At 40.0% G+C, this 13,081-nt stretch overlaps 1 protein-coding gene across 1 annotated transcript; it reads left to right on the top strand.

The window, feature by feature from the left end:
• Window positions 1-230: 230 nt before the first annotated feature.
• On the top strand, window positions 231-12,859 carry abcb10 (ATP-binding cassette, sub-family B (MDR/TAP), member 10). Its single transcript, XM_086026413.1, has 14 exons — window positions 231-1,125; window positions 2,473-2,679; window positions 4,010-4,212; window positions 6,635-6,769; window positions 7,174-7,320; window positions 7,767-7,902; window positions 7,982-8,077; window positions 8,624-8,833; window positions 8,915-8,994; window positions 9,074-9,254; window positions 10,228-10,271; window positions 10,495-10,529; window positions 10,603-10,661; window positions 11,124-12,859. The coding sequence occupies exons 1-14, from the start codon at window positions 729-731 to the stop codon at window positions 11,315-11,317; spliced, it is 2,124 nt and encodes a 707-aa protein (XP_085882539.1). The 5' UTR covers window positions 231-728; the 3' UTR covers window positions 11,318-12,859.
• The last annotated feature ends 222 nt before the right edge of the window (window positions 12,860-13,081 follow it).

Genomic DNA, 13,081 nt, shown 5'->3' with positions numbered 1-13,081 from the left:
TAGGACCTTTTGCGCTGTAAAAATTATCCCGCATGTTGTCATATTTGATACACACATTTACCATGCTTATGTTTATTTTAAGCAGAAGCAAAAGGAAGGATGACAGTTATTAAAATTGTATTAGTATGCATCATACATACTCACATTTTAAGGAATGGCCATATATATTTTTATTTTAATTTTTTTTAAACACGTTAGTACGTCGAGCCGATCTTAATCTGGGATTGTTTGCTTTTGCTTGGCAAAGTTTGTTCCCACGAGCAGCCATTGAATGTCCTGTCTCGAAGAAGGAATCCTGTTGTAGTGTATCACAGCGAGGTCACCTTTCCTGTTCTGCGCTAAACGCCTCTGCCTTATGAATGTTTTGTTGAAATCGTTTGTCGTCCTTTCCCTTGGATTTACCTTAAACCTCCAGGGACCCGGCTTGATCCGACTGTTGACAAATGCTGAACACCAGATGACAGTGACAGCGAGGCGGGGTGTAGTTAACCCGTCGGCGATAAGAGATAAACGTCGTGAAACGGCTGTCAAAAGCAGATAAAGACGCACTCTAACGGCTAAAACTCGACGATGTAGAGCAAAGCGAGATCCCAAATTCGCCCAGCTATGCTGACGTGACTCCTGGACGGCTGGCGTAACATACCAGTAACAACCAAACTCTGGAATATATCTTTTTTTGTTGTTGTTGTTTTTTGTCGTTGTGCTGTTGTCATTTAAACCGGACGACAATGCGATTTTTAATCCGCATGTCGACTTGTACACATGGTTTACACAAGCCTCCGCTGCACAGGACGATGTGGCTCGCTGTCTCTCCTAACCCCCAGAAGAAGCGTCCTTTGGCTGGGTCGAGGACCTCGCCTTCCCCGCCAACCGACTTCCTTATCCCGTCCGTCATGACGAGTCTCTCCCGCAGAGATCCCCCTTCACTCCGCTCGTACGTCTTTGCCAAGACGCGGACACCCTTACGCACACCCGTTGCGTTTTCCAGCTCCTCGGTACCCCCCACATCCGGATCACTTAAGGGTCAGACTGACACCGAAGGTGGCCACACACCGACCAATGTACCCCTGGAGGACGTCAGGAGGGTTTTGCGACTTGCTCACCCGGAGAGATGGAAACTATCATGTAAGAGAGAGACAGATTGATAATGTAGTCGATATAAAAAGTGTGCACACTCCTGTTCAATGGCCAGGTGTTTATGACAGATGAGACCTAGAGCAATCATTAAAAAAAAAAAACATCAATAATGTGACCTATAACCTGCACAATCAATTGATTTCTTAAAAATCTTTTCAAGAGGTAAAGTAAAAATAACTGAAATAATAATGAAACAAATGTGCACACCTTCTGATAACTGGGATGTGGCTGTGTTCAGAATTAACTAATCACATTCAAAATCCAGCACACACTTGCCATCATTTGAAGTGCCTTTGTTAACCCCAAATAATGAATGTTCATGGGCTGTCCCTGATATTTTTTTTTTGCTTTTAAGCAAAAGTGTTAAAGTTTAGTGCTTATACTTACTGGTACTTGGCACTGCCTAATCTCATCCACCTTGTCTAAAAGACCAGTTCCATACCAGCTGAAGAAAAACAACCCCAAAGAATGATGCTACCATCACCGTGTTTCAGTGTTGGTACAGTGTTCTTTTGGTGATGAGCGGTTGTTACCTTCTGGAATTATGGACGAAAAGTTCAACCTTGATTTCATTGCATGGTAACGTAAACTCCCAAACACAACTGGTAAATGTGCACAAATGTGTAATAAATACATTAATTAATAAATTAAAGCCGTATTAACATGCCATTTTAAAAAGGCTGGTAAATGTAGAAGTACTGACTCACCTCTACTTAAATAAAAGTTACAAAAAGAAGTACAGACTGTGGATAGCACCTGAATATGAAGTAAAAAATGAATTTTTACAGTCCCGTTTTCATGACTTTGAACAACTTAAAATTAAAAAGCTACTCAACACACAAAATTGTTACCCTTTATTAACGTACATAATGCTTGTCCTGAGAAGAATGACAAAAATATTTTTTGCACAACTTGCTGTTCTCTGACAAGGAGCTGAAAAACAAAATGTTTGAGCAATGAACATTTCCAAGGACATCACTTCTCTGCTTTCCAGTGACTCTTCCAGTCTCTTTGTATCTTTTTTGCAATCTACGGATGACACTGTCAACTCACTGGGCATCTGCCTCTGAGACCGTCTTATTTGAAGCCTCGCTATGGCGAGGTGCTCTTGATCAATTTTTAGGTGTCATCTTGGTCTCAAATGTGAACAACTTGGTCAAGCGGACTGTTTGAATACCGGTTCTCATTGAAACATAAAATGTATTGGTCCATTCTGTTGAGAATTTTGCCGTTCAGCTCCTTGTTTTTACACTTGACCGGCATCTTATATTTTATTATGCTGTTCGAGCGGAAAATTTCAAATCAACTGACAATGTTCTCATATTTCACTCATAGCTGCTGTTGGCTTCCTGACCATCTCCAGCGCTGTCACCATGTCGGCGCCGTTTCTCCTAGGCAGAGTAATCGACACAATTTACACGTCTGGAACGGACGCAGAAGCAATGACGTCCTCCCTCACATCACTGTGCCTCATGTTGACTGGTGTGTTCTTGTGCGGTGGAGCAGCCAACGCAGCTAGAGTCTACCTCATGCAGATTTCCGGTGAGTCGTGGACGAAGATAGAGTGAAAGTCAGATTCTGCTACAATGGAACAATAAATTAACTGTGTCATATTTTAGACCTTATGAATTGTAGTTACAGTGGAATGTATACTGTGCTATAATTGCCTATAGATGCCACAAGATGGTGGCAAATGACTACGTTTGTCTAAATCAAGCTCCTCAACTCACTTTGACAGTTCCTTGGTACCAAGATGCCACAAGATGGTGCCAAAGAAATACTGTTATAGCATTTGGCTAAGCAGAAAGACAGTGAATAGATTAGTTTTTCTATGAATAACAGAGGATAGGTTCCACCCAAAGCTTAGGGAATTTGTGACTGGTGAACCACGAATATGTTGGGTTTTTTTTTTTCCTTTAATGTTCGTGTTTCTGTCAATGGGTTAAAAAAAGGTTTGTAATTTTTGACATTGAAACACTGTCTTAACTTAATAATGAAGTCCATTTTTTGACATTCTTAATTTGCAACAGTGTAAAAAGTTAATCACAGCCAATAGTAAAAATGTGAAAACAAAAAAAAACACTGCAGTGCTGCCTAGACTTACAAGTAACCAGACTTTAGCCTTTTTGGAGATAGGAGCCATCACAAAAATAAGCAAAAATTTGAGATAAGAGTGCTAAATGGTGGCAGCAAACACAAGTCACTTCACAACAAGCAGCAGTCTGGCACAGTGAACTATTATCTAAAAAAAAAAAAGAAAAAAAGAGAGAGGCTCCAAGCTGTGTATTGCCCCTAACAGGTGGAGTTAATGGTAAAACTAAACATGAATTGAAGAGAATTCCACATTGTGTATTTAAAACAAATACCAATTTGTCTTAGTGATCCACTAACTTAATGCTATCACATAAAGCAAGACGTCATCGACGGGTTTAACGAATAGCATTGATAGTGACAGTGTTGTAACCCATGAAGCGATGGACGTTTGAGCAAAAATGGTGAAGCATCCCTTGTAGACATAACAATACTGACAGACATATATTTTATATCCTCTGCAAAATAACTAATATTACTGCAGCTTATTGAGTGAGTTGTGAAACTCTTTGCATTTCCATTCATTTCAATGGTGAACGATCATTTTCAGTACAAGTTACGATGGCGGTCATGGAACAAATTAAACGCGTACGTTGAGGCACCACTGTATAGTACTTTGACTTTTATGACAAGTGACAACATGATGACGCGACACTAATGGCAGTAGGTTGAACTCCAAAGTTTTGTGTGTGTGCCATCAGTTATATTATTCCTCAACCTTTTGATTGAATGCAGAAGGTGCTCCTATGATCGACTGATGGCGCTTGACGTGTCCCCGCAGGCCAACAGATTGTGCGCAATCTCCGCACCTCCGTCTTCTCCTCCATCCTCAGACAGGAAGTGGCATTTTTCGACAGGAACAGGACGGGCGAACTGATCAATCGCCTCTCCGCAGATACGGCCGTGGTCGGCCGCTCCATTACCGACAATCTGTCCGACGGCCTGAGAGCCTTGGCCCAGGCCGTTGCTGGAGTCAGTATGATGGTGAGTGCTTTGGATGGTTGATCATTTTTACCTTTTTATATGACAAAAAGGATATTTTAGTGATTGCAAAACACTTTGAGAGCACACAGACCACTACTGCCAAGGCTTAAACATAAGCACCTCCCATTGACCTTTAATCGCTAACAAGGGGTCAAATTTCATGAAGAGCCACGTATAATGAGATTTTCCATTTCAAATTCAAAATGCTTTGAAATGTTGTCTCGATTAAATGCATGTTTCCTCTGAACTTTAGTTCAAATTATTTAAGCTTTCAGAGATGTGGTATTTTAAATGTTCCGCTATCCTAAACATTAAACCTTTGATCAGTTCTAATGGCATCATCTTTGTGTTAATTCCCACCGTGGTTTAACAGGCACATTTCTCATTCACACGTAACAACAATCCAGGTTTTTAACAGTATACCAACGCAAAGAATAAATAAATACACACAAAAACAGACATTTCAACTTTCATCACACAATGAAAAGATTTTAAATAATCAAGAATATTTTGAATGTTTCTTTTGACTGTAAAATGATGAATACTTTGCGTTTCCATGTATCATACATACACTACAACGGACACCCTTACTAATTTACTATTGGATGAGAAACAGTTTCCATAATTTGACTGCTCGGCTCTGTTGTTCTGTTGTAACCGTAATGAAATTAAAGTTCACAATCTAATTAGCGAGGAGGCATTTTGGCTGCTCTTTGCTAAACACATCACATGCTTCCTGGAGGTCCTTGTGGTGTAACAGAGAAGGGTTGACAGTTGTGTTGCTGTGCTTGTCCACTACAAGGAAGTAAACGAGGTTTGCGTCTTTTGTCTGCACCTCTTGAGAAACTGGTTTGAAGTAATTCTCCCAACAATGCAAGGGAATGAGACAAAAGGCTCTGCACCTCTGTTGAAACCTCAACACCTTTCAACTGCAGCTTTTGTTTTTCCAACAATTACCTTTTGCTTATTGTAAAAAGAAAATAATAGTTGAAACAATTCATATCATATTGTATGTCACATTCTACTGAGCAGAAAAAGTTATTCTTTAACACATGTTTAAAGCAAAAGTCAACCAAACATATTTTTTCCAGAGTATGTTAAGCAGAAAAAATTAACCCACTTTTAGCCATCTCAGGCGGCGGCCATTTTGTTACTTCTGTTGACTGAAGATGACGTCGAAGTTGCTCAGGGCTCAGATAACGACCAATCACGGCTCACCTGTTTTCTGAAGCTGAGCCATGATTGGTCGTTATCAGTTGTGATGTCATTTTCAGTCGTCAGAAGTGACAAAATGGCCGCCCGCTGAGATAGCTAAAATGGGTGGACTTCTCATATTCGACAAATGCAAAATTAATCATAATGCCGTGCTTAGACTAGTAGGCCTGCATAGAATAAAATATGTTTGGGTTGACTTGGTGATAAGGGTTTTTTCCTAATTTTGGGGTGGGGTTCATGTATCTCACTAGAATAGATCTGCCCCTGCCCTGAGCAGATCTCCACATCCAGAACCAAAGCAAGAGTAATTGGTAAGATTTTTTAAAGCAGTGTACTGTTTACTTGCGGATCTGATCTGATACTGTATGTTCACAATTCAGAGCTTGGCATAGCAGAAAGTGGAGGAAAACATTTTTGCTTCTGAAACTGAAATATCTGAATTTTTGAGGCATTATTATAAAGAGAAATGTTGTTACTATTTCTGTTGTAAATAGTTTCTTTGTATATCCAGAAAAGCTTTATAAGTCCAATTCATTATTAGTAGTTGTCAGGTGCATCGCAGCTCCCACATTGTTTCAAAATTCACAACCAAAAGGGTTGCAGGCCGTGTCTTTAAAAAAAGGTTGTTTTTTTTTATATATTGCTGAAGGCTGCTAGAAAATGGAGGGTGGGCCTCAAATGTGCCCTCGGGCTGTAGTTTGGACACCTCAGCTTTAGATGCTTGTTGATATGAAGTCAAGTGAGATTTGCTGGAGTCTAACGGGACATCACACATTATGACAGTATGACTTTTGAGGCATATTTGTCCAGAAAATCTTCCATGAACTCCGAATTGTAAAGCAATTGTAAATTGTAAAGAATTTTGTGTTTTCGTCAGGGGTGTGTAAAAGGTTGCAAAGATGTTCACAAACAATTTTTTACCTATCACAGTTTTTCTTGTCGCAAAGAAATTTAACATGTAACATGTTCTAAGGAATGTTGAATGTTCAAAGAAATTCTGAACATCTTCAAAGATTACTTACAAGTAAAAACTGTCTGCGAACATCTTTGCAACCTTTTATACGAAAACCCCAGATTCGCTACGTTTGCAAGCGCTCGCCACTCAGTGAGAAACCATCTGAAAACCGTCGTCTTTAGAGATTCCACTACAACATATTACTTGTCCAATCTCTCATCACCCGCTGCTTTCTTGCTCTTACTCCTGCAGTTCTACGTCTCCCCCAGCCTGGCGAGCTTCATGCTCCTGATCGTGCCCCCTTTGGCCGGGGTGGCTGTTGTATACGGCCGATATCTTCGCTCCATCTCCAAACGCACGCAGGATGCGCTGGCCCAAGCCACGCAGGTATACCATAGACACAAATGTAATCGCCGGTTAAGGAGAGCCAAAAAGCGTTTCTGACCATATTGGGAAAGTGTTTAAATATGTGGCAATAACTGTAGGAAGATTGCAAGTAAGTGTGAAAAAAAATATTGCGAAGAGATTTTTTCAACACATCCTTCACTCTTAGGGGAAAAAATATATTGTTGTACCTTTAGGGGTACAGATGGTTTGTCATTGGGGTGGTACTGACTTTCATAGTTTGGAAATGTAACACTACAGTTTAGACTCAGGAAAAGGTACAACAATTAGCTGACAATTTAACCTTGACTCAAAGAAATCAATTCATCCACCTTTTTGCTTAAGTAAAATTGTACACACTTACCATAATTAAAATGTAATCCTAAAGATTTTGTTTATGTATTCAGTTGGCAGAGGAGCGAATCAGCAACATGCGGACTGTCCGCGCCTTTGGTAAAGAACTGTCTGAAGTCAACACATACATGCAGAAGGCGGATCAGGTCCTTAAACTGGCCCGGAATGAGGCTGTGCTACGTGCTGCCTTCTTTGGAGTGGTAAGATTGGGAGAAAGAAATCCAAAGCAATATCAAGTTCTCTTTACCGACAATACTACAAAAATGTCTTACATGTGACTTCCTAGCATGAATGTATGAGAATATCATCCATCAATATGTGCATCCTTCCTCTAATTGTTCATACATTCAGCAGGGGTGCGCATAAATGGTGAGCATGTGCACAGAAAATATTCATGGGACACTCACTGATGGTTGCTTCCTGGAATCAATTATTGCTTTTTGAATGGTAACAAGTGCCAGTACTTGAAATACTCATCAGTCAAATAATTGATATTCAGAATGAAATTCACTGCCCGGTATGTCTTTACTCTTATTGATCAAATTAAACGAAAATGTAATTTGCCTCACACTAATGAGGCTTCTGATACGTACCGGTATTCAAAATGGATATTAAACAACAGTGTGTGTGTGCTTGTGTGTTTCAGACTGGTCTCAGCGGTAACATCATGATCCTGTCCGTGTTGTACAAAGGAGGCCTTCTGATGGCGAGCCAGCACATGACTGTGGGAGAACTCTCCTCATTCCTCATGTACACCTTCTGGGTTGGCATCAGCATCGCAGGTAGCACATGTTACGCACTTATGCACACTGCTCGCAAAACATGTTCTTTCAAGTTGTCACGTATCATTCTGCGTGGCAGGCCTGAGTACTTTCTACTCGGAGTTGATGAAAGGCTTCGGTGCAGGAGCGAGACTGTGGGAGCTGCTGGACAGAAAACCCGAGTTCCCTCTTAACGGTCAGTTTGCGCACGTGTGAGTGGGGATTGTTGGTGTCAGATAAAAGCCATGATTAATCAAACGAAAATACGACAGTCTCCTAGTAGTTGAACAAAGTAAAGTGTTTATTGTCAAACTATTGTCTCAAGTCTTTATCAGAATAGCAGAGCAAAGCAGGCATTAGAAAAGCAAAATGGTCCAGACTGGGCTATGGCATTGGGCAGTTATCATTTCTTCTGATGGATTTACATGTTTGTTCACATTTTACTTCAACGCAGTGATGTGCTCATCTAACCTTTTTGATGGTAGGCTTTACTTCCAAATCTGTCACGCAATAACCATTTAGGACTAATTGGTTGTTGGAAGTGAGAAATCAGTCTTTAATTCAACACAGAGTTTATATATCTTTGTTATCTCATGAGCAAGGGCAGCAATCACACTTTAAGGCAGTTGTAACACATCCTGCCCAATAACAGACCCCCTATAGTCTTTTAAGACTTGTTACAACCCTTATAGCAAAATAAGTGGGGGAAAAAAAAAACTTCTTCAATCTTGGTTCTCCACAGAAGGCCAAGTTCTTCCTCCAGAGCAACTGAAGGGCCGCTTGGAATTCCGCGACGTCTCCTTTTCCTACCCGACCCGTAAAGATGCTCCCATCTTCCATAACCTCAATCTTCTGGTGCCGGCTGGAACAATCATGGCTGTCGTGGGACCAAGCGGATCTGGAAAATCAACTCTAGTATCGCTGCTGCTCAGGCTGTATGACTGTGACTCGGGTAAGACATGCTTGTTTTTATTTCTTCTCTGTTCGGGGGAAAAGGTGCTGGTTGTAAGATCAGTCCTCACCTCTCCTGCAGGCATGATCACTGTGGACGGCCATGACATCAGGGACTTGAATCCTTACTGGCTCAGACGTCACATTGGAACCGTCAGCCAGGTAGAAGTACAGTTCACAAAGCACGCTTTCCAGAGAAGGCCATCGTGGTTCTCACGAATTCTCGCTTCCTGTCTCTCAGGAGCCAGTGCTGTTCTCCTGTTCCATTCGAGACAACATAGCATACGGCGCTACAGAACCGGACGGCGTGAGCACAGAGGACATCTACAGGGCAGCCCGAGTCGCCAACGCATACAATTTCATCCAGGCTTTTCCTAAAGGCTTTGATACTGTGGTGGGAGAGAAAGGAGTGCTGTTGTCAGGTGAGGGTGATGTGTGACCATGTGGCTCAATGACTGCTGCCACAAGTACTCTTGTACACGCACCCAGCTGTCCTCGAAGTGTTCTGTGGATGAGTGGTGAGCACGTCTTACTCATAATTCGGAGGTTCGGGGTTTTGAATTTCAGCTCTGGCCTTCCTGTGAGGAGTTCACAGTTTTCTCCATGTACTGCGGCTTCCTCCCACATTCCAAAAACCTGCTTAGTAGGTTGATTGAAGAATCCAAATTGTCCAGAGGTGTGAGTCTGTGATTGTGAATGATGTTGTTTATATGTTGTTGTTTGGCTATATGTGCCTGCAACCAGTCCTTTGTGTACACCAGCCAAGTATTTCTCATGTTTATGCACAATGGAATTAAAGTAAATATAGCTTCACTTACTAATGCAGTGTGAGCCAAAGAACAATAAAGGTGCCACTTCACTAGTAGAGTAGAGCTCTCTCTGCAGGCCACCTTCCTCTTTATTTCCTATTTCCTAGCATACGTGCTATAGAAAATAGATGGATGGGTTCCATTTGTTCAAGGTACCTCAATATTTTCAATCCTTGTGTGTTTTTTTTTTTTGAAAGCTCTATACAAATAAAGTTGAGTTGAGTTTATTTTCCTCACATAATACAGTTCATACCCTCCTATTCAAACTTTAATGTCCTCACAATCATGTGTAATAACTGTAATAATACATGAGGACAAAATTAGTACCGTATCTTAAAGACAGATTTTTGCAATCGGCAAAAGGTTAATGAAACTGTAATTTGCTAATGTCAACACTAGATTGCACTACAACACTGTTATTTTGCTTCCATCCAACAAATGATGTCCCCTGGTACAAATTGGTTGTCTAAGCCCACAAATATTTGGCTTTTCCCCCACACGCAAACTGCACTATAAGTCAATAGAAACTGAATTTGAGGAAATCCCGCCCCTCTTGGGTGAGTAAAGTTTTGGGTTTGTGTTCCAGGTGGTCAGAAGCAGAGGATAGCAATTGCAAGAGCTCTTCTTAAGGTCAGTGAAGCACTCAAATTGTTTTCTAGCTGACGATTAAAAAAAATAGATTTTGCATGCACTAATCAAACATTAAACAAATCTTTCACAATGTGGAAAGCAATTGAACTGTTGCTTCTCGGAACTGTTCCACCTGACATTAAACAAGAGCGTTTTTGTAATCATTTACCATGACTGGAATGTTGTAGCTTTGTCCATTCAGCTTGTACTTTTCTGTCATCAGAATCCTAAGATCCTGCTTTTGGACGAGGCCACCAGGTATGACATAAGGACAGGCTATTTTATCATATTATTTGCCATACATTTACTATTTTCAATGTCCCATCCTCAGTGCACTGGATGCCGAGAACGAGTTCCTGGTGCAGGAGGCTTTGGAACGACTCATGGAAGGTGGATCCCATTTCTGTTTCTTATTTCAAATCAACAACGTATTGTTGTAACAATGTCATTTGAACTTAAAAGAGCACTTTCAAAACAAAGCATGCTGACAGTAGTGTAGTGTTTCCGATGCTGCATTGGTGAGCCCTGATCAGCTGCTTAAGTTGTTGATAATACTGTATGAGTGGACTAGCCTGGACACCTCATGTGGTGTTAGCACTAGCGATGGGCTGTTACTGATTTCATTTCAGTTCGTTATTTTGACTTCTCAAAAAAAAAAAAAAAAAAAAAGGAATTTGAACAGGGTGTGTAGACTTTTATATCCACAATACAAAGTTTTTGTGCCATTTTTGTTTGTAGTCTGAAGTGACATTTTTCAAATGTGAAATTTGTACCCTTAGTAAAGAATGGGAAGCATTAATGTCGAACTCTCGTGGAATGCCACCTTCTTCATAATTTCCTTCCCGTCAACAGGGAGGACGGTCGTCATTATCGCTCACCGCCTCTCCACCATCCAGAACGCCAATGCCGTCGCAGTTCTGGACCAGCACCGTGTGGCTGAATGCGGCCAGCACACGGAGCTGCTGGGAAACAGACAGGGACTGTTCCGAAAACTGATGGAGAAACAAGCTTTTCTTCAGGAGGAGCAGAAACGGGCCCTGAGTTAATCCTCATCGAGTGGATGACAAAAAGGAGGAAATGAGGTGAGATTAATGACTTGGGTGAAAAGCCTGTGACAACGCTGCAGGTGTCCTTTCGCCAAGCGACGAGGCTGTGAAAAAGAACCTAAACAAGTGCTGACTGTTTTACTACCTTTTCTTTTTAGCTGTAAAATGTTATTTCCCAACAGAGGAATAAAGTGCTAAGAGACGCTTCTTGAAGTGGGGACACCTGTGGATTTAAAACACTGTCATTATGGATGTATAATTCAGTTATATTACCAAGTACATGTAAATGTGTGTATGAGCTGTGCAAATAACACACCTTTTTCAACTCATTCACTGCCATTTACAAATTTACTTGTCTTGTCACAGTCCAGCCATTCAATCCCACAGATATATTTATATTTTTTTTGCAAATTTTTTCAAACGTTTGGGTAAAAGAGAGTGTGAACATGTCTGGCACTGAATGAGTTAAATAGCAGAGTCATGCTGTAATCTGACAGCACACTGATTTCGTAGGACTAAACCAAAAACTAAATAGCGAGACATGTTAAGTACTGCTAAATGTATATTTATGTTCTTTGTGTCTGTTTTGGTGGACGATTTAACTTGAAGCTCACACGCAGAGCCTTTTTGGAGTTTATAGTGAAATACAGCAGCTATAGATGTGGTGTTAGTTGTGTTGGAGTAAGAAAAAAAAGCAAGAGCACTATTTTTTTAATGAGCATGTTTGATCCTCCAGACACACTTATCTCCTATAATAATTATAAGTCTGTATCATTACACAAGTGCCAACTGAATTTGTATTGAGATGACTCAAGATTGATTTACTGATAGTAAATAGAAAATGGTGCATTAATCGCTTATAACTCAAATATCAGGGTAAATTGTGTTAAGGCTAATAAAGGAACAAATGCGATGTAAATTATATAAAGCTGTCACGTGCTCAATCTTAACTGGTTTGAGGGTGATCATGTACAATATTGTGCAGAGGTTTGAATATAAATAAAATTATATATATATATATATATATATATATATATATATATATATATATATATACATATATATATATACATATATATATATACAAATATGAAATAAAAATATAAAACAGTATATTTAATTATTTTGAAGGGTTTTGCCTTACCAAACCTTTTTCTAAATTACTTTAGATGTTTAAAATACAACACCAATTATTAACAATTTTCAATGATGTTCTTTAACCATGACTAAGATTAGACTGCAAAATGGACACTTGAGGAACATTGTTGATATTTATTATTTTATATCATGTAGTTGTCAACTGCTCAGCGCTATTGTCGTATCAGAAAATTCACTTATGGACTATGCTTTCAAATTACAACTTTAGTTATCCCAATAGAAGATTAGCCTCACTTTCACATCGATGGTGCTTGAAAACATATAATAAATGTATGTATATGTATATGTATGTCATGGGTTTCTAAATGATTTAGGGTACATTTTAAATCATGTTTTGCTAAATTATTATAGTTTTGTGGACAAAAATAAAGTTGAATATGTGTAGATCTGAAGGCTGTGAGTTTTTAATAGAGTGCCCTTGTATTTTGGTGTAAACGTGTGCAGTGCATCAACTCGTCACCTGGTGGTGGTCTTGCTCTACCCCAAGTCTGATGAATTGTTGACAGTGCACTTCTCATCATATTCATTGGGTGTGTTGCAGTAGTCAGTGCAAAGTTTGTCTGGTGAGGTTTGAATGTTTGTGATTGAGTGAAGTAACTAATGTCC

The sequence above is a fragment of the Filicampus tigris genome, chromosome 3 (assembly GCF_054856515.1).
Source record: "Filicampus tigris isolate MCC_2025a chromosome 3, RoL_Ftig_1.0, whole genome shotgun sequence".
Classification (NCBI taxonomy): Eukaryota; Metazoa; Chordata; class Actinopteri; order Syngnathiformes; family Syngnathidae; genus Filicampus; species Filicampus tigris.
Note: the sequence above shows the minus strand (reverse complement) of the source record. Positions and strands in the feature narration are given on the sequence as shown.